Below are 20523 nucleotides of genomic sequence, written 5' to 3' on the forward strand. Positions count from 1 at the left end.
TGCTGTAAACTTCTGCAGCCATCAAAAATAATCTGTCATGGGACTAAGGGGTATGAACATCATGTCAGAGCCACTCTGCTGTTAGATTTATTGGAGGGTAAAGCATGTCATTTATGCATCAACTCACAGGAGAAAAAAGCAATCCCTATGAAGTCAATCTAATAATAGACTGGAAAGCAATGATTACTGTTTCATGTGCAGCAGCTATTTGTAGCAGAAGTTGGCCTAATTCAGCAGGCCTTGCCTGTCAGAGCTCTGGGATTAGCAAGTGTTTAGATGAAAATCTATCGGGAAACAAGAAATGGTTTAATGAAGAACAAAAGTCTTCATTGTTACATTTAATATTTGCTGAAACTTTTCCATTTGCACCCCGACATTTCTAAAACGCTTACTGGAAGTGACATCCCAAATAGAATACAAATGTTGAGGGACTGCAACTTCAAATTATCTACCACAGTTCTCTGCAATTTCACAGCAAAAATCTGCTCTCACTCTTCTCCTGTGGGTGGAATGCCCTGAAATTGAGTGCAAGATTTTTTAAAGACATGACTAATAATCATGGCCTCACTGTACTACACATATTTTCCACCATCTAAATATTTCATATCTATTGACTAATCAACCTGGTCAGACCCCACATGGCATAATCCAGCTGCTGGCATAATTTTGGAGGAGTGGAAGCAGGATGACAGACAGCTGCCAGTCAGAACCCAGACACACAGAAATGGCACCATGAAAAAGGGGCACCAGAAGATGCCAAGTGAGTCCTCAGATCATCCCCGTGCCAGGAGCCAGGCACCTGCAAATGCCTCAGACATTCCCACTTTTTAAAACTATTTAAAAAAAAACAAACTCAAATCCCTTAATTAGGTTTGAGTTCCAATGTTAACTAACCCTGGGGAAGAGGCTGCCTTTCATCTTCCTTCATCCATCCATAAGTAAAATTAAAACTAACCCAGAGAAGATATTTCAATTCCCTTTCACTTAAATACATTGTCCATCACAGAACACAATGAATGCCTCAAACTGAGAAACCAAGACATTCTGATCTAAAGGAAAAATCAGGAATTAATCTGATTAAGTCATACTCTGCACAGCTAATTGTCTCCAGTGAAATTCCCAGCAAAAAATGAAAATAAATAGAGAAAATAAGACACTCCGGTGTACTTCCATGTGAATGTAGGAGACATTGAGGGAATGTTTTTCCACACCAAAAGTTCACACCCTCTACCACAAAACCAGTGGGAAAGCAGCTCCTGGTGTTTCTTCTAAATGTACAGAAATGGGCAAACACAGAGTGCTGCACCTGGAGTAAATACTGACATGGTTTCAAGTCTGGACTGGCAAGATCAGTGTCAACCTACTCTAGTTCATCAACTGAACTCCAGAATCTTCACAGTTCAACCCACATCAGCCAACACTCCATGCATTCTGTCCTCCAGAAAAAGCTTCATTTTTAATCTGAGATTTAATACAAAAATGAAGAGGAAGTTATTATATTTTATTCCAACTGCTTGATGAAATTAATCTTCATAACTCCTTTTAGACAAACCCAATTTAGCTTATTTTGTAAAATAAATATGCATTAAGTTGAAAAAATTAAAGGTGAGGCTGAAAACAGTTCAAAGTTTCCCGAGCACATTTTAAAAGGGGTAGCTATGGATGCTTTTTATTTGTGAAAAATCCATTTCAGCACAATATTTAACTGCTCCCCCAATCACAGCTCCATGGCATCCCAGAAAATCCATTGCAAAATTTCCATTTATAACTTCTCAGAGGTGTAAGACCACACTTTGATGATGCAGAGGATGAAAGTACTGCAGGTATTACTGGCTATCACCTAGCAAAAATGAGCAGTAAGTCATGTTAGATGTCAAAATTCACCCGTTATTTGGAGACCAGTATGTTTTTCTTGAGCTGTGGAACATGAAAACAGAAAATCAGCTCGCTACCAAAACCAGCCAGTTCCACAATTAACACAGTGCCTAATCATCTTAGCTTTGAAAAATATGCAGGTAGCAAATCCCAAAACTAAGGCATATTCTACTGTTTCCTAAGCTATTCTGATCTCAGTATCGTTGTCACTGTTTCAGCACAGAGGTTCTACAGGGATATCACACAAATACAGCTTTGGAGCAGCACTGCTCCAGAGATCAGAATCTGAACATCTCTCTGACCACTCCTCCCCACATTCCTGATCCCTGGCAGACAACCTTCGGATCTCGAGAGCTCTGTTGAACTTTCCAGGATGAGATTTCTCTCTCATCCCAACCTTTCCCAACCCTCCTCTTTTTGCAGGTGGCACAGACAGGGCAGGCTTGAGCACAGGAAACCCACCCAAAACACCCCCAGGATTTACTGCTTCCTCTTCCTATCTCTTTTGTATCACTCCTTCTCTCTCCTGACTGGAAATAAACACTAACTTGAAAGGAAAAGAGAAATGATGGAGCAGTTTCTAGGATGGCTCTGCTTTTCCAATCAGGAGCTGGGTGCAGAGGATTTTGGATGGGCCATGGTTTGGGAATGGCTCAGCTAATTGAGGGCAACCTCAAGGTCAACACAAACTGTGGTGCAGACATAAAAGTCAAGGGCAAAAAAATAAAAAAGGAAATGCAGAGTCATATGATAAAAGGAAAAACAGAGATCAAGACAGACACAACAGAAAGGGAAGGATGTGTTTGTATCAATGGGCAAAAATACTCTTCCTGGGATATTTTCCTGAGTGCAATCGATAGTGAAAACTTCCCATAAATGTATGTAACTTCTCAACAGGATTAGAACTCATGCTTAGCAAATGTAGACTGATAAGCTACTCTGAAGAATTATTTTCTGTAATTAAAATTTGTAATGAACCAGTTCCAAAACAGGAAAGCCAAAACAATTCATGGTGCATTTCCTTGACGTTTAGTGGGCTTGAATAAGGAGTTCTGCTGACCAGTTTTCAGCAATCTAACCCAGCTACAAACACAAAACAGCCTTCTGAAGCTTTACACTGACTAATCTAATGAATTTCAGGAGAGAAATCTTGAGATCAATATATCCATATATTACACAGGACTCCACAGCACAAGGGAGGCACTAAACCCACCAGGGCAGATCCCTCTGAATGGCCACTGCGAGATGGCAAAGTTTTCTGGGTCAGCTGAATTTGAATAATAGGGTGTTCTTAGCCCAAATAACCTATTGACTTCCATACCTAACAAAATGGAGAGGCTCTTTCAAGTGCCTCCTAGATTTAGCAGCTGTTGCTCTGACACTGTCAGCAATGCATCCATCTTAATCACAGTATGAGCCTTTCAACTTGCCTTTCTTTTTCCTTCCTTCCACCCATCAGCTCCAAGCTCTGTGTGACCAGCAGTTCAAGCAATCTCCCCACTCTCTCCTGCGTGATACCTCTTTGTTTTAGCATCTGATACACACACATCTCCCAGTTTTGGTCCTGCACATGTAGGAAGTTTGCATTTGGATGCCTATGGGAGGTGCCTTCAGGCTGTTTTTGCCGTGCTATTCTGAAGCACTCTGCTGTAGCAACTCCCCTGTAACTCGCCTTGCCCATCACCACAGGCACTTTACTTTTTATCCTCATTACTCTTTCTGATTTTTCCTTGCTTGAAATAAAAGCCTCCATATGTTTTGCTCTTCTTTTATTGGAAGATGTTAATGCTGTGTACCAGAGGGCACAGTCAGATGAGGGATTGCCATTTGGACAGAATTATACACCCAATTACTGCCTAGGGTATATCACCTGTATGAGTGCTTTGAGCAGATCTCAGCTCTGTTTCTGACAGAATTGAAGGCAATAGTTTACTGCTGGAAAACAATATTCAGTGCCTTCCAAAGGAGTATTTTTCCTGTCAAAGTCATTCAAATTACCTAGTACTTAATGGCCTACAATTCACTGTAGATATATTTCTAGCTCTTAAAAATGTGACCCATCTGAATTGTAAGTGCTTTTAAAACAGGAGCTCAGCCATATGCACTTTTAGTTAATTTAAAACCATATTCAAACCCTTCTCCTCATTTGAGTTCTCATCTGAAAAAGTGAGCTATTACTTTAAATGTATAGGTCACAATAGATCAGGAGTTCCTTAGAAAGAAACCAGTCCTGTTTCACCAGCAAGGCAGGAGAAGGCTGCACATCTGAAACAGCTTTGGTGTGCTGGGTAATTCACATTCACTGAGTGGATTAGCTGAAATAAGCATAATAAATGAAAGAGAATAAAATAAAAAACAATTTCACACTACGGGAAGGCTTGACTTATAGGAAGTGGCAGCTCTGATGGCCCAAGGCATAGAATTAGTTTTGCCACTCGATAATTTGACTGATTCACTCGAGTGGCCAGAAAAGGACATTTTCTGCCTGATTTCAGTGTAATGAAGTCACCTGCTCTGTGACTGCCAGGGCCAAACCAAGTGCAGCACCAGGACCAGGATTCCTGTTCTTGTAAGATCCGGCTACAGCTGCACATTTGCCTTTTTTCATGTGAAACCATACAAGCACCATGACAATTACCTGTTCCATTCACTCCTCTGTTTACAGAGAGCTTGGGGCTAATGCTGGGATGTTCTCTCAGTTCTGGTGCATGTCCCAGCAAAGAGCCTGTGCTTTGCTTCTTTAACAATGGAGGTGACAAAGGCAAAGACAGAAAAAAATTAAAGTAATTCCAAGGGACCAGAAAAATATATGACATTATTTCTTAATTAGGAATGATTATGAAATTCTTTATAAACACTTACAGCAGATTTTACATTAAAATTATGAAACATCTGTTAAATATAATTTTCTTCCTCACACATCTTATGTAAAAAGACTGTAAGATACAGGCAGAGATTTGGGAACACGTCTAAACAACCTGCATGACATGATGTCACTTTTATTCCTGCTTTGCTGAACTGGGGTCAGACTGGTAAATGTAATATATGTGCTCATCTTTAGGCATATGCCCAGTTTCACTGGTTATTATTTACAGCTAACCTTTCAGGGTAATGCCTATATACTGCATGTCAAAGGAACAAAATGTTATACTGTTATTGAAGAGAGTATTTTCTTCCTTTTATGCCAATATTAGATTGAGACTGCCCCAGTCAGAAGAGATAGTCCACTTAGAAATATTATTATTATTATTATTATTATTATTATTAAAGCTCATCCAATCAATATGGAAATACAAAAAAACCCAGTAATTAAGCATTTAATTTTTTTCAGTTGTTCAACAGTAAAAACAAAGATGTAACATGCATCAAAATGATTTAACATTTTACAACCAATTTTCTACTTGACATATGTTAGTGCATGATTCATCTACATTTTTCAGAATCAAAGTCCATGATCTGGCAAACTAATTCTGTTAACAAAATGAAAAGGTGACCTTGCTTAATTTAATAAGTCTGTGTAGAAATACTCTTTCAACATGTTTAAGAATTACAAAAAGGTTATCATAGCTTGCTTTCATGGGAGAGTACTCTACCTTTTCCAGCTCATTTCTCAGGCTTTTACTGTAATTCATTAGATTACATAAAAACAATGTAGATCATTATATTTTAATAAAGGCTTTCCTTTCCTAATAAAATGTCTGTCATTTATGTTCAGACATGTATTATATAAAATGCTTCTCTTTCTGAAGTGCAGCTTTTCATATTCAAGTCACAGGAGGTTGGTAGCTGGAGGAATTTCTATTTTTTTACGCAGGATTTTCAGCATGATTTTGGTTTCTAGATTGAATCTTCCAGAACTGCAGCCCTACATTTATCTTTCAAAGAGCTACAACCCAGGATCAGCAACACCACCAAACCAAGAGGCCTCACCACTCAGCAGAGGATGGTGCACAATACTACACTCATTAAGTCTGCTCGTTTTGCTTTACACCAATTAATGTTCATTTTGATAAAGCAGTTCATACAACTAAAATAGTTTATACAACACAAATGTATTTCCAGTAAAATCCTACTCCAACTTCACTTCATAAGAGGGATCAGGCAATCGATCTATTTTAGTTATTCTTGCTTCCAAATAAAAATGTGCACCTCTTCAGACTGCTCAGAAAGAGATGTTTCCTGTTCATCACAAATTCTAATCTGTTGCCAGCCCTTGGCATCAGAAGGGCTGAGAGAAGAGCATATTGTTCCTGTGCAGGAGGAGACACTGCTCCAGCCAAGGTGTGATCCTGGGATCAGGCACTCACTGCATTTGCAATTTTGGAAAGAATCCTTACAGAACCTGTTCTCCAAAACTCACTGTGAAGTAGGAGAACACTTGTGTTTTAGACACCAAGTAACCTAAGCCAAATCAATGGGATTATTTGTTTGCTGATCTTAAATCACACTGAAGTATTTCCCTCGTGTAGGACTCCAGGATTATAGGACAAGGGCCAGAGCACAAACACATTTAAAATCACAATGAAAGCACTCGATACCTGACCAGAACTATGGAACCACCTGGATTTAAGTACACTTCATGATTATTTTTTAATCCACTGAGATTTATTCTCTCCTTTTTCCTGCATAACTTCACCAGCGCTGCTACACCAAGAATTTTGCCAGAATGCTGCTTTATAAAGCTTTCCTTTAGGAAACCACACTACTCCAATCTAATGCAGATCTGAACGCTGCATTTCAACAGAATATTATTTATGTAAATATAGCAGCCTTTAGCATTGCAAGTAGATGATGGATCACCATTTTTCTGCAACCAGAGATGTACTATCCTTCCACTTAAAATTGTACCTATTTAATTTTAGGTCACAGAAGTAAGAATTTAATTGTATGTAGATTACTTGATTTTAACAAGTCTTTGAAATGCTGCTGGATACACAAAAAGCAGACAGTGTGAAAATCTTACACAAACACAATGAGATGCATTTAACTACACTTAATTTGTGATACTGGTAACTATTAGTTCAGCTTTATCAAAGTTACTGTAAAAGAAGATAAAACCTAACAAAACCAGTTCAATTACCATAGTGTTATTGCCAAAACAGACCTCCAGAAAACAGGGAGTGCTGAAGGCAAATCCTTCACACCTCCTGATGCTATTTATGACTTTAGGCACTTCTTAACAATAACTTGAAAGAGCTAAAAAAGGATTCAGAGTCAGCTGAAGACGAGAGAGAAGCAGACGGGTCCTATGTTCACTGCAGACATCGGTGCCATGGGACAGGAGACTAACAGAAAAGCTGGTAGAAAAAAATGCCATGGATCCTAAAAACAGAGAGATGAAAACTTCATGGCTTTGCTAATTCTGTGACACTTCAGCCAGCTTTTTCAAATGCTTCCCCCTTCCATCTGCAAATCAGGCAAGCTCAGAGCAGCCCTGTCCTGAGTGTCAGGATGATACAATCTTAATTCTCTCAGTGTGACCACCCTGGTTGAACTTTGTTTTCTCTGAAGATGTAGAAACTCAGCAGGATCAATATTTTTTTAAAAAAAAATTTACAAAAAAAATACAAAAAAATCCAAGTATATTGCTGAGTTTCACACTTCTCGGACAGCAATTAGTAGCTGAGGCTAAGTGTAAATTAAATTTACAACAAGGTTAACCATTCAGCAAAATCTCAACAGCTTTAGCTATTCATTTGTCAAAAACGTAATGTCCCACCTGACAGAGCAGACACTGAAAATGGATCCTTGAAGAAAGATAATATTAAAAGGGAAAAGGAAAGAGAGGAACTGAGTGACTCACAGTCACCAAGTATAGTTCTCAGATTATCAGAACTCCACTGAATGGCTGTATTAAAAGAGTAATGATATGATCCTGCATTCCTCATTCACTCCAATTCAGGCTCCCTTCAGCACAGAAATCTGCTGGCATGAGATGGGTGGTACTCAATCATGCTGCACACATGGTCTTTAATTTTAAAATCCAGTTAAATAGATGTTCTAACATCATTTTTTATCTAAGAACATTTCATGATAAAATGAAAGAGCGCACATGTAACTTATTTGTCAGCTTTACTGTGTAGTGGATAACTTTGCTATGTTACTCACACGAGCTTTCATTTCCCAAATCTATCTGCATTCATTATGACAGTAAAAATGAAGAGTTGCTAAAGAGACGTATGCATTTTTATTATTGTTTGAAAAAATAGATCTTTCCACAGTCCTTTGAGCTTCTGAGTGTGTGATTTGTATAAAATATTTCTCATTTTGGGGACACAGCAGATGGAGTGCAGGGCACTGTGGGATATGCCATTTATCACAATGACAGTGCGTAGGTAGCACTGATCCTCTCACCACAGGGGGAAGCTCGAGCTGCAAATGTGGAGCAGCATTAAAAGCCCGACGAGTGGAGTTTGGCAACACTTGTACTACTCATTAACTTAATCATATTAATTTATTAGCCATATATATCAAAGTAATTCACTACTGAATTGTCACCAAGAACAATTTATAAACTGTTAACGTTCCCCACAGGCAGAGGAGTGTTGTGGCATCCTTAATCAGTGTGTTTGCCTTTGATTAAAAATAATAATTTCTACCAAGCCAGGTAATGCCAACAATGACAAAGTCCTGCATATGTTTCTCATTATAAATGGAACTTTCAAATGTCACCTACGACAACTGAAAAAAAAAATTTTAAAAAAAGGGTAATTGTAAACAGCGAAATGAGCCACAGAAATGGGATGTAAACACACAGAAATGTTCAGTTAAATGCTGGAAGTGAGGAGAGGGGCTGTGGGATCGCTGGCAGCAGGAGCTGCCACAGGCTGTGCTGGCTGATGTGTGCCCACCTTGACAAACACAACTGGGCACCAGAGAGCCCTGAAGCCTCCAGTCTCCTCCACTCCTCTAACACGGAGATACCACATCAAAATTCCTAAAGACTGCAGCAAATCCTGTTTTATCCTCCCTTCTCTGAATAAAAACTAAGTGGCTGCTCTGCCACTGCTGAATGGAAGGAACACATGAAGTTACTATATCCTGTGAGCTGCTCTATTTGAATCCCACAATGATGTGACTTGGTGCAGCTATTAAAATATTAACTCCACTGAATTATTAATTACCTGAAACTATTAAGTTCACAACAGATTCTTTTAAGTATTAATAAGACAAAACTGTTCTGAAAAAAGTATTTGTATCTGTACGAATGAGTCAATATTTTAAACACTGCATTCTTAAAAACTCTAAAGTGTCTATTTTAACTGCTCATGAAATAAAAGAAGAATCATTTCAAGAGGGGTGAAACTAATGCAGCTGATAATGAAAATAGCAGTTTATCTTACACATTGGCAATGCAGGTGGTTTGCTTCTGCCAGAGTACCCACTTGAAAATGCCTTTTTTTCCTCTTCTCATTCATTTCCCCACCAGCCAGGCTTCCTGCCATCCCTGTGCTGAGCCCACAGCAGCTCTCAGCCCTAAATCCTCACTGTGATCCCTGTGCTGAGCCCACAGCAGCTCTCAGCCCTAAATCCTCACTGTGATCCCTGTGCTGACCTCCCAGCTGTCCCCTGCCAGCCCTGCCAGGCTTCCACAGCTCCAGGCAGCAGAGCCCAGAAAATGCCAACAGAAAAATGCCCAGAAAATGCCCAGAAAGTGTCCAAAAAATGTCCACCTTCGCCAGGACTGCCAGCTCCAGCTGCAGGACACAGCCTACAGGCACCCACAAAGATCCCATCCTACTGCCTCAAAAACTGCCACCAGCTCACAAAATTCTAGTGACAGGATCATTTCTCCATGAGCCACCCTCCCCAATACCTTGGGAGACAAAATGAAGCAGCCCCCAAAATGTTTTTATTGAAGTAACAGCAGCCATTCTACAGACTGAGCAGAGAAAAACTGCGATGAAGGCAGAGTGGTTTTCTAACCTTTCCTGAGGACAACCTGAATGAAGGGTAGGAGTTGCACAGATCATCAAAAGATCCAACAACTCTTTCAGCTTTGTTCTATACGAACTGTTTGCTGAACCATCACATAACAGATTTCAGCTTCTCTCCACACAACAAACCAGTGCTTCAGACCCCAAAACTTCCTTGAGAATCTATTCCATGGGCAAGTCCCAGCTGTCTTGTTAAGATACACTGATGATAAAGACTTGAACATTAATAGGAGATAAAGCTTTTTTGTGTTCATGTCACTTCATCCCAGGGCATTGTTTGAAGGTCTGAGCCTTTGATGACCACCCCTCTGTGACACGCAGGATTTTAGCTTTGCCCTCACAGCAGGCAGGGGCACCACGCCGATTCCCACATTTCCTACACCAATACAAAAAGGAAAACACTTTCTCTTAAGTGAACATGAAATGGACAGAGCTTAACATCAGCTCCTGAAGGATTCAGTCAGCGCAGGGCTCCTGTGCTGCCTCCACAGCCCTTCCCAGGGGTCTGCATCCCACACACTCCACCCCATCTTTCTCAGGCACAGCACTAACCCAGATGTAACCCAAATATTCCCATTCCCCCAAGGTGGGAAGTACCTACAAACATTTAAAAAAGGTCGAGGCTTCGCTTGCAGCTCCTTCAAACATTACTTTGGTCTAAGAGGAGATGGAGCTCGCTGTGCCAAGAGGTCAAAAAAATACCCTCCACACTGGGAAATGCAGTGTGCCTAATTTAACTACCTGTTTATTATGTGAAAATGACCATGTAAACCGAGCTGACACAAACCAAATGGGTGATGAAAATAACAGCACATTTGAAGGAGTGGAAACACAGATGGCTCGTCTGAGTCTGCAGGAAGTTACTAATCATCACTCTGTAATACCCCCTCCAGACAGAGCTGCGAGCTCTGCAGCCACAACTGCGACTTCTCCAGACCCATCCATCTAAGCAAGAACCAGCCTGGACGCCACTGCCTCCACTTTAACGTGACAGCAGGCTGGAGAGGAGGTAAAAATGAAAAAATGCAATGCTGGATGAATCATGCTGCATTTGCTGATGTGGAGCCTGTCACTAAAATGAAGAAAACAACTCAGATGCTAAGCTGGACACAGCAAATGAGGGAGCCACATAAGAGTATTTTTTTTTTTTTAATTAGAATAATGTAGGCAGACTAATATTAACATCTGCATATCTGTGCTGTAGGAAGAATGGGAAATACCAGACACGAGGATTATCAAGGACAAGCAGACATTCAGAGGAAATGCTTTGTGCAATTACACTGCAGTTGAAGGGGGCAGGTAACCAAAGTTCTTGAGATGTAAAAATTCCGTCCTGCCTACCTACCAGCCCCTGCTCTTCTGGAAGGGAGGAATCCAACCCTGCCATGCTGCAAAATCTCCTCTGTCCTGCTCCTGCTCCCCTCCCACAGCCATCCAAACATCCACATGGGAGGTGGGGACAGCTTTTATTCCAGTCCACCATTGGGAAACCTGGAAGAAAAACCTCTGTTCTGTGACAAGTGTTAAAACCTATTTTGTTCTTATTTCAGCCAAAGGAAAGAATCCAACCCTAAAAGCATTGCAGGCACCCAGAGCAAAGCAATCAGTAATTAGAATGTAAGAGGTAATGATGATGAAGCTAATGGGGGCTTCACGTCGGGGGTGCTCCATCGAGAGCCACAAAAGCTCAGATCCCCACGGAGTTCACAAGAGGCTCTTTTGGCACCTCTGCTTCCTCACCAACTCCCCCAACTCTTACTCTGTCCTTTCCCTAGGAACCAGCTAAGCCCCAGGAGCCCCTGGGGAGCTGTGGCCCCGAGTGAAGGGCTCAGGAGCCGTCCTGCTGCTGCTGGGCCACCTCAGCCACGGGGACCCTCCTTGTCTGCAGCCCCTGGTGACACCACCACGCTCGGAAATGGGCATTTCCCCCTTTCCAAGCTGCTCCCAAACCCCGTCAGCCGCTCCAGGCACACTGTCTGGGACTCCCCAAGGTTCTCCCAAGGTCAGGGATGACAGACACCCCTCCCCGTGTGCTAACCACAGGGGATGGAGCCCACTCACACTTCAGGCTCCAGACAACTCCCAGCAGCCTGGAAATTCAACTTCATCATCTTCCCAAACTGTGTGCTACTCAAAATATCGGCGAGACACAGAATGTATCTGTGATACTTCACTGTGCATCCCCAACACGCTGCATCCTAAAATATTTCCCAGTTCGAAGCAACATGGCAGTCTGTGTGATTTGTGTCCTATTTGCAAACACACACACACAAAGTGGAAAAGTAACATGGAATGTTCTGGATTTCAGAGAAGAACTTATCGATGCAAGAGGCTCTAGGGCTTTCCTGTCTATCAGCAGTCACATAAACACGAAGCCATGAAACTCCTGAGCTGAGAACACAACAGAGATAATAAAAAACCCCTCATTTATAAAGTACAGGAGGGAAATCACAGTTCTGGATCCCTGTCTCAACCATGAGCAGTGCACAAAGCTGCAGCAGCCCAACTGTGGCACGTGGCTCTGGCCAAGTGCTCCCATACTTTAACTGCTCCAGCTTTTTCTTTAGGAATGTTCTTTTCCCCTTCCACAGGGAAGGTTTTGGTTCCCTGTGACATTCTTGGGACATCTGGAGCTGCAGGGAAATTAAAGCTCTCTCGGTTTTTTTGCAGTGCACAGGCTCTGCAAGCAGAGTGATCTGTGAGATCAGGAGGGATGGCACTTTACTCCCAGCAAAGATCTTTTTAAATTCTGCTTTTCCTGTTGCATATTCTACAGCTTTATGTTCTCCTAAACACTTCACTATGTTTGGTTATTAGGGAGTTACAGTTTATTTAGACTGGACTTTGACAGCAATCCTGAAACTGGTAAGCCTGTTGAATATTTTAGCAATTACTTTTACGAACACAGCCTGTGAATATAGCTTTATTATGAAAATCAACTTACCTTCAGCATACAGCAATTAATAAAAAATTAAAACACTCATCAAGATAGCACAAGATTTAATTTAAACTCTATTAATAAATTAATGAAGTGAAATTAAATACTACACATTAAATTATGTTTATAATTCCACATATTTTCATGCTAGATTTTTCACTTTATGATACTGAAAGCAGATTATTAAAGCACAATGCACTGTGGCAACGTGGACTTATCTGCTTTTCAAGTGTTTCTTCTGTAATTCCTACAAGCATCTCTGTCTCTCCCCAGCACACATTAATGGGGTTACAATACACCAGGCATTAGCCACGCTGCTCAGATCCCACGAGAACTAAAACACACATGCATTTCAAAGGAAGAAATGCCTCTTACAGGCCTCCCAGACAATAGTTCAGCTTCTCAGGTTGTTGTTGGTTTTGGTTTTTTTTTTAACTAAAATAACACATTTAATGGAATTTCCTGTAAGGAAATTACAATTAATAAAGAACTAAATTACAAATCCATTAGATTTCAGTCACTGCAGCAGCAAAACAGAGTTTTCACGAACGCTCAAAAAAATCCAATAATGTAACCTCTGCTAAAGCCTGCAAAAGCCCTGAAGGACAAGGCAGTTAGATCAATATTAGTTTATTTTAACTGCTGTGCAGTATGAAGAGATGAGGCTGATCATCTGATGGATTTTATTACCTGTTGGAGAGATAAGCCCTGGTGATAAGAGGCCTGGAACTCCGTGGGGCAGCAGCCGGGCATTTTCCTGGATCGCCACTCCCAGGGAACGCTTGGGGGGTCTTCCTGGGCGGGAGCTGGTGGGACAAGAGCAGAAATGAAAACAAAGTTTTCTTTGTGAAACATTTGCTTACTGCACATGCCATTGATTTGTACAAAATACGTGAACCATCAGTGATAGGCGAAAATAAATATCAGAAGGTCTTGCCTAGGAATGGAAAAAGGGAAAAATCGCTCGATTAACCACGGAAGAACTGCACAGGTTTCACATCAGCCAGCAGTAAGGTTTTCCATTATCTTCTGTGACCTCACAGGTGCTTGGTGAGAGGGGTTCTGCTCCAAAGTCTGTGCTATGCACCTGGAACACTGGAAATTACAGGCTGTGACGCCAGAAGATGAGGAGTTGAAACCCTGAACATGAACCTCAAACCTTGCTTGGGACCACGGCAGGCACCTGCCTCCTTCTGAAGGGCAGCATTAACTTAACCCTGAGCTTTGCAAAGCTCATCACTTACCTTCACAGATCCACTGGTGGGTTTAACTGCTGTAGATCAAACCAGCTGTTTGCCCAGCCTGCCAAAAACCACACCAGTCGATGAATCACGGATGCAGATTTTAATCCAAAAGTCAAGAGGTCCCTTCATAGACTGGTTCCATTGAAATCTTGATCTCAGCTATCACCTTCAGCCTTTACTTCAGTGTGTACAGGTCCCCATCCTCCCCTGCCATCATAACACAGATTTACAGGCCAAAAAACCATCTGAATCGACTCTTCCTCAAGCCATCTAATAAAAACGCAACCTCCTCATGTTTGGAAAAGTATTGCTGCTTCTCTTTGGTCGTAATAGATTTTACTCTGTTGAATAATAGAGCTTTTGACAACATAGAGTGAAACACTGTATAAAATAACTAAGCTGCAACAATGAATGAGGTTTGAATAGAAAGCATTTCCAAAATGACTTCTAGTTCACAAAGAAATTTAAGTTAAACTTCACTCTATCAAGTTACAGTGGCAAAGCCCTCCATCAATGCACGACAAACTCTGCATTTAAATGAAGACAACTTCCAGCAGCACTCCACAGAGGTACCATTAACCTGCTCATTTTTCACACTGTGCTAGTGTTATTTTGTTTTACTGTACATCAAAGTAGCACAAAAATCATTTTTTTTGTTTATTATTTTATCTCTATAAAACCATTCCCCCCTCTTTTTACCTTCAGGTTTGTCCATTTTGAATTTCATTTTATTTGGTAATTTTTCCATTTTTCTTTTTGATGCTTTCAGTTGTTTATCATACTATGATGGCTGTGCAGTAAAGCTTGCTACAAGAACCACTGGGCTATAATAAAGCAAACCTAAAATAAGAGCATTTGATTTCCAGGGGAAGTCTGATGCACACATGCATTCTCTATTAAAATCACCTGCTGAAATCATCCCCTGCACAACAGAATTGTCTAAGAGACAGCATTAGGTTGATACGTGGGGGTTTTGAACAAACAGGAATCGTTGTTCTTTTGAATTACAGGAGCCTGTAATCCACAGGCATGTGTAAGTGCTTAGCTGGCACTTACTATCTCTGAAAAAAACCCTACAAATCAGCCAAAATTAGCAGCTTTCTCCAGTGGAAGAGCTCAATCAACAAGACAACAAAACGTTTTCTTCCTGAGCTCAAACACTAACAAGACTTTTGCAGAAAACTTCTTATGTTGGTATTAATCTAAGAAAAAACATTTTCAAAGTGCAACAAAAGGCTTTAAAAAATTTTACAAAGAGACTTTTTTAGTTGTGATTTGTGTTTTCAGAGAATGAGCAGGGGGGGCTGTGGAGTTTCAGCCCTGGTTCTGCAGATTTTGCCCTGGCAGAAGCTGCCATTGATGGCCCTGAGCAGGACCTGTGGCCCAAAGGTTGAGCAGAGCAGAGCTGAAGGTGTTTCCACAAGCAGATGTGACACCTGGGCCTGAGCACTGACCCACATGGAAAGCCCAAGAGGTGAAGGAAGTTACATCAACAATTTACTCCATTCCCTTTCAGGGCCATGCTGGCTGTATATATATTATATATTATATATTATATATTATATATTATATATTATATATTATATATTATATATTATATATTATATATTATATATGTTATATATGTTATATATGTTATATATATGATATATTATGTTGTTTTATGTTATGTTACATATTATTGTATTATATTATATTATATTATATTATATTATATTATATTATATTATATTATATTATATTTTTATGTCTTTATAGGCAAAAGAAGTTCCACTTGGAAAACACAGCACTTGGTGTCTCTGGGATTGGGGTTCTTTTGGGGAAGGGGTCTGATGGACTGAAGAAAAAGCAGTGTCCTTCTACCCTACTGAAAGCCCTTTTAGTGAGTATTCCTATAAATCAGGAATTCGTAGGGCCTGGATTCGGGGCTGACTTATGCAGCTGTAGCCATGATAATTTGAATGGAATTGTTCCCAGCTCAGTCTGTTCAAATAAAACCTAAACCCTTTGTCTCTAATTTAATCTCAGCATTTAAATGAAATACTGGATGCTGCTCACAGTTGGCTGTGACACACCTGCAAGGACCTGTTTGGGTCTGCAATGCTGAGATCTGCAGTTCTCAGTGCCCTGTGCTTGGTTCCCAGGCAAGGCCAGGAACCCCAGAGCCCCCAGCACTGCAGCAGACACCTCAACATTCCAGCTGGATTCCCTGGATATTCCCAGGGTCGTGTCACCCACCAGGAACCAGCACCTTTAGCTTGGGAGGACAACAGAACTCACAGAAAGTGCCGTATTCGAGTCCAAACGCTTCCAGCTTGGGCCAGAAACAGATCTTCTGGCATTCCTGTTTAAATGTGAAACTAGGGATTTCACAGAGACAGGATACAAATGTCTGCTCAAAATCTTGGGGTTTTTTTGTAAGATATGCACAAAGGACCAACAGATTTAAGGTTTTTATGGGATTTATTTTCTGTTGTGAAGGTGCTGCTGGCACCACCAAAAGCCATGGAATGTCACTGCCCTGTGTCTCAACACTCCCCCAATATCCCTTCTCATCATCCCACATGGTCTAGAAATCCACCAAATTTCACATTTACTATTTAAAACATATGCAACCTCCACAATTCAGCCAAAATTGCTAATAAAAGCACTGAACAGTAAACCCAAGGCATGCAGAATTATCATTTGGGGAGAGTAAGACATAATTTGTGATTATGGAAGTATTAGCATATAAATGCTAATAGCATTAGCATATAAATATTAACTTTATTTAATATTATTGCTCATCTTTTGTCACCCTGCTCTTTTACTGCATTTTCTTTTTCACATTTTCCTTTCTCCTATACAAGAAAGTTACATATTCAAGATGAAGTGTAGAAAAATCTTTTGCTCGTTGGTAACAAAGGAGGCATAAACAGGAACAATCACCTTCAAACAATTTTAAATGCATTTCTTTGAGAGTCTAAAATCTCCACACAAATTTTGTACTAGCCATCAATAGATCTTTGTAAATGGAAAACTACTCAAGTCGAAATTAGATATTCAGTCAGAAACTTCTGGTTTATGGGTATCTTTTAAAATCTTTTTAAAGAAACAAAAATCATGGTGGTGCCAAGTGAAGACCATGGAGGCTAAACAGAAGTACAATATTGTTTCCCATGTATACCTTCAGGAATCTTATATTTTTACTAATTAAAGTCTGTACTGATTAGCATTCTATTGGCATTTCTCAAACCCAAAAACTCCTCGGGTCACCAACTACTTGAAGGTGAGGATGACTGGAGGTTTTTGGATTTTACCTGCATTTGCACCATGGTGATAAAGTCATTCTTGTCATCCTCTCCACCCTGCCTCCACAAAATCAGTAACTCTTGAAAGAGAAAAATGAACTAATCTGAATGTTGCTCGTTTTTTAAATTTTGGTTCAAATTAAATTTGTCAGAAAATAAATTACATTATGAGCAGTAAGTTTGACAGCTGAAATTTATACAATAAAATGCTGAGAAATTGTTCATTAATGTCTCTTTTCTTCTTTATTTTCCACTCCTGTTGAGAGCTAATTTTATTATTTTTTTCTCTCAAAGTTTTATATATTCCCTTGATATCACAAGGATTTCTAATTTGAATCAATATATGAAATAAGTTTTTACTTTTGTGATTTTCTTACAGTTACTGATCAGCTCCATCTTTTGTAACTCTATTTTATGCTCATTCTAGACAAGCATTTTTCATAAAATCCTCAAATTCATCAATGCTTTGTAAAATGTAATTAATCAGTGGAAACGTGCAGCACATCACTGCTGATGTACGATAGTGCTCTACTTTAGTGCTTTTAAATATAGGAGATTTACTAGAATCAGAAGAGAATTTGCATATTAATCAAGACAAATAAACATGTGGTGATTTAACTAGGAAACTGTTATTTGGATGACAATTTAATCAGCACAGGTTGAAAGGTCCATCACTGCAGCATCCTGTTTCTGCTAAAATATTGATTGCGCTACTGATTTCAGTAATGCTTTATTTTACAGGGCACAAATAACCATGTAATTACTCTTTAATTGAATGGTAATTGCTTGCTGGCAATTATTTGTTAAGTTTTGGAGTGTAATTGCTAGGTTATTTGTGTTTTGTGAAATAAAAATGTTATGTGTTAGTAGCCCAAAATATTTTCTGTATGAATGGTCTGCCAAAAGTAGGAAAGTTAGTTATGATGGCAGGAGCTTGATGAATAACACTACAGCACTAAAACTATTATTTAAAGGATCAGATGAACCTCTGAATGCTTTCATTTTACAAAATTAACATTAGATGTAACATTTTTAAGATAAATGGAGGAATACTGTAGCACAGAAGCATGATTTCCTCTGGGGTCTAGTCCACCATTTAGCATAATTTATCCTGATGTTTTGCTTTTCATTCTCTGAGCTTCTTTAGAGGAACTGAAATAGCATCCTACCCTCTGGAGAGCAAAGAATAAACCAAGTAGAAATATATTTCAACAGTACTTCATATTTCTGCAAGTGAAGTGGATTACCAGCAGCACATTATCTTAGCAGCCTATAAACTCTGTAGCCTTGGCAGCTCGCTAGATAACAAGGGAAAGCATTATGTTTTGCAGTGTCAATGAGATATGACACTTTCTGTGATATGTTTATTCCAAGCTGTGATAGATGAGGTACCCAATACTTTGATCGTTAAGATTTGAATTTTACTTCTACACTTTTTCATTTTTGTCATCAAGTATTTATGAATTGGCAGGAGGCAGCCTCGCCAGGACTGCTGATTTTGTTGGTTTTTTTTTTTTTCCAAAAGAGATCCAGTTAATAAATTAATTATTGATTTCATGAGGCTGGAGCTATTTGGTACAAAAATATGCTAGACCTGTGATTTAGGAAGCTCTCATATGTATCACAGATTTCTTCAATAGCAACATATTTTATTAGGCTTGAAGGAGAAATACTGAAGTTCTGTATGACACTCTGTGTAAATTGCCCTGCTAATAGTGGCAGTAAGTGGTGCAAGTGCTCAGACGTAAATAAAAAAGAAAAACACAATAAAAATAACACTTTAAAAAGCTAAATAAAACACACACACATACCCTCAATCTTAGTTACTTTCTTCAAACTGGCAAAGGAACCAGAAACTAAAATTTTTCATCTCTTCAAAGATCAAGAAATACCCCCTAGTGATTGTGAAAGGTACTTTTTGAAGTATTTACCAATAAATGTAACATCCTGATGAGTTAAAATTCTTCCCCGTTACCTTCAGATTTTTAGCTGCAGCAAGGACTTAAAATAATCTCCTGGCTTTGGCATTTATTACAACTTTTCAAAGATGCCAGGGGTAGTTAAACTCTGCTTGACCTTTCAGTGTTTAAGGAGAGAAGCAAACCCTGACCCCGCAGCAACCTGAGTCTGTGTGCGCTGGCAAAGCGATCACTCTGGCCATGGCAGGACATCGGATCACCACCACATCAAAGGCAACAGGAGCCAGCTCAGCAGCGGGGAAAAAAAGTCATCCATGCAAAATGGCCAATTAACATTAATCATAGATGAAGCTGTTGGAGCCCACGAGGAGAAGCTGGTGCTTGTGGCAACGCTCGGGGCAGCGGCCAGCACAGCTCACCTGCCAGGGGACACACCTGCAGAAAGGCTCTGACACTCCAAAACATCATCTCCACACCAAATCCTCCAGGGAACTGCAGCCAGGAATGTCCTCAGAGAAAAACGTCAGCGGGAGTTTGTTCTAAAGCATCACAAAGCTGAACTTTCACAGTTGTTGTGATCGGTGTTACTGTTAAGATAAAAAGCACTGAATTGCTCAGAGCTGGGACTCCAGAGGAATATTACAACTTTATAACTTTAAGAATGGAATGTAAGCACATTACCACTGTGTTCATCCTAAAAAACTCTCAATTAGTGAAAATCCAGTACGTATTTAAAACCTGACTTGGGGTCTACAGTCAGAAAAATTACCTGAATTCCTTGTATTCGACTGTCACTATAGTGGCTCTTACTTAACCAACTTTAATTGCTTATTTCTGAAATCAGGCATTACAAAGTAAGTCTAAAACCAAAAAAGGCTTTTTGGATTGTTGAGATTTAAAACTTTAAATAACTCTTTAATTACTTATGAGTGTGCCTGCAGATATAACAGTACCTCAGCATTCCTGGTTTTACTGTTTTTCCTGTTAAATAAGACCACAGGAGAAAGGGGGTAACTCACCAAGTTTCCAAACTGGGGGGACTCATGGCTGCAGATGAGCTGGAGGCTGATCCATGTTCCACGCTGCCCCAGCTCAATTTAAGGGTGTGGCAATGAAGAAATTGGAAGACTCCAGCAGATGCAAGGATACTGACAGAAATTTAATGCAACTGCATGAAGTCAGTAACTGTGTGCAGTGGAGGTGCACTGACACAGATAAAATACAGTGCATTTAGCTATGGATGTCTTCATTCCCATTGTTCCCACCCTGCCTAGACCAGACCTTGCAGGAGGGGGCCTGTCCAGGCTGGAATCATGCCAC

At 40.0% G+C, this 20523-nt stretch overlaps 1 protein-coding gene across 5 annotated transcripts in view; it reads right to left on the reverse strand.

Moving 5' to 3' along the window:
• Nucleotides 1-20523, reverse strand: part of DACH2 (dachshund family transcription factor 2) — a 245733-nt gene that overhangs the window by 110629 nt on the left and 114581 nt on the right. For all 5 annotated transcript variants that reach the window (XM_014255252.2, XM_088062631.1, XM_088062630.1 and 2 more), the window contains exon 2: nucleotides 13441-13556. In XM_014255252.2, the coding sequence (XP_014110727.2) occupies nucleotides 13441-13556 (116 nt within the window). The remainder of the gene's footprint in view (nucleotides 1-13440; nucleotides 13557-20523) is intronic.

This window comes from Pseudopodoces humilis, chromosome 15 (genome assembly GCF_049639895.1).
Source record: "Pseudopodoces humilis isolate 2021_Gansu_Grassland_sample_001 chromosome 15, ASM4963989v1, whole genome shotgun sequence".
NCBI lineage: Eukaryota > Metazoa > Chordata > Aves > Passeriformes > Paridae > Pseudopodoces > Pseudopodoces humilis.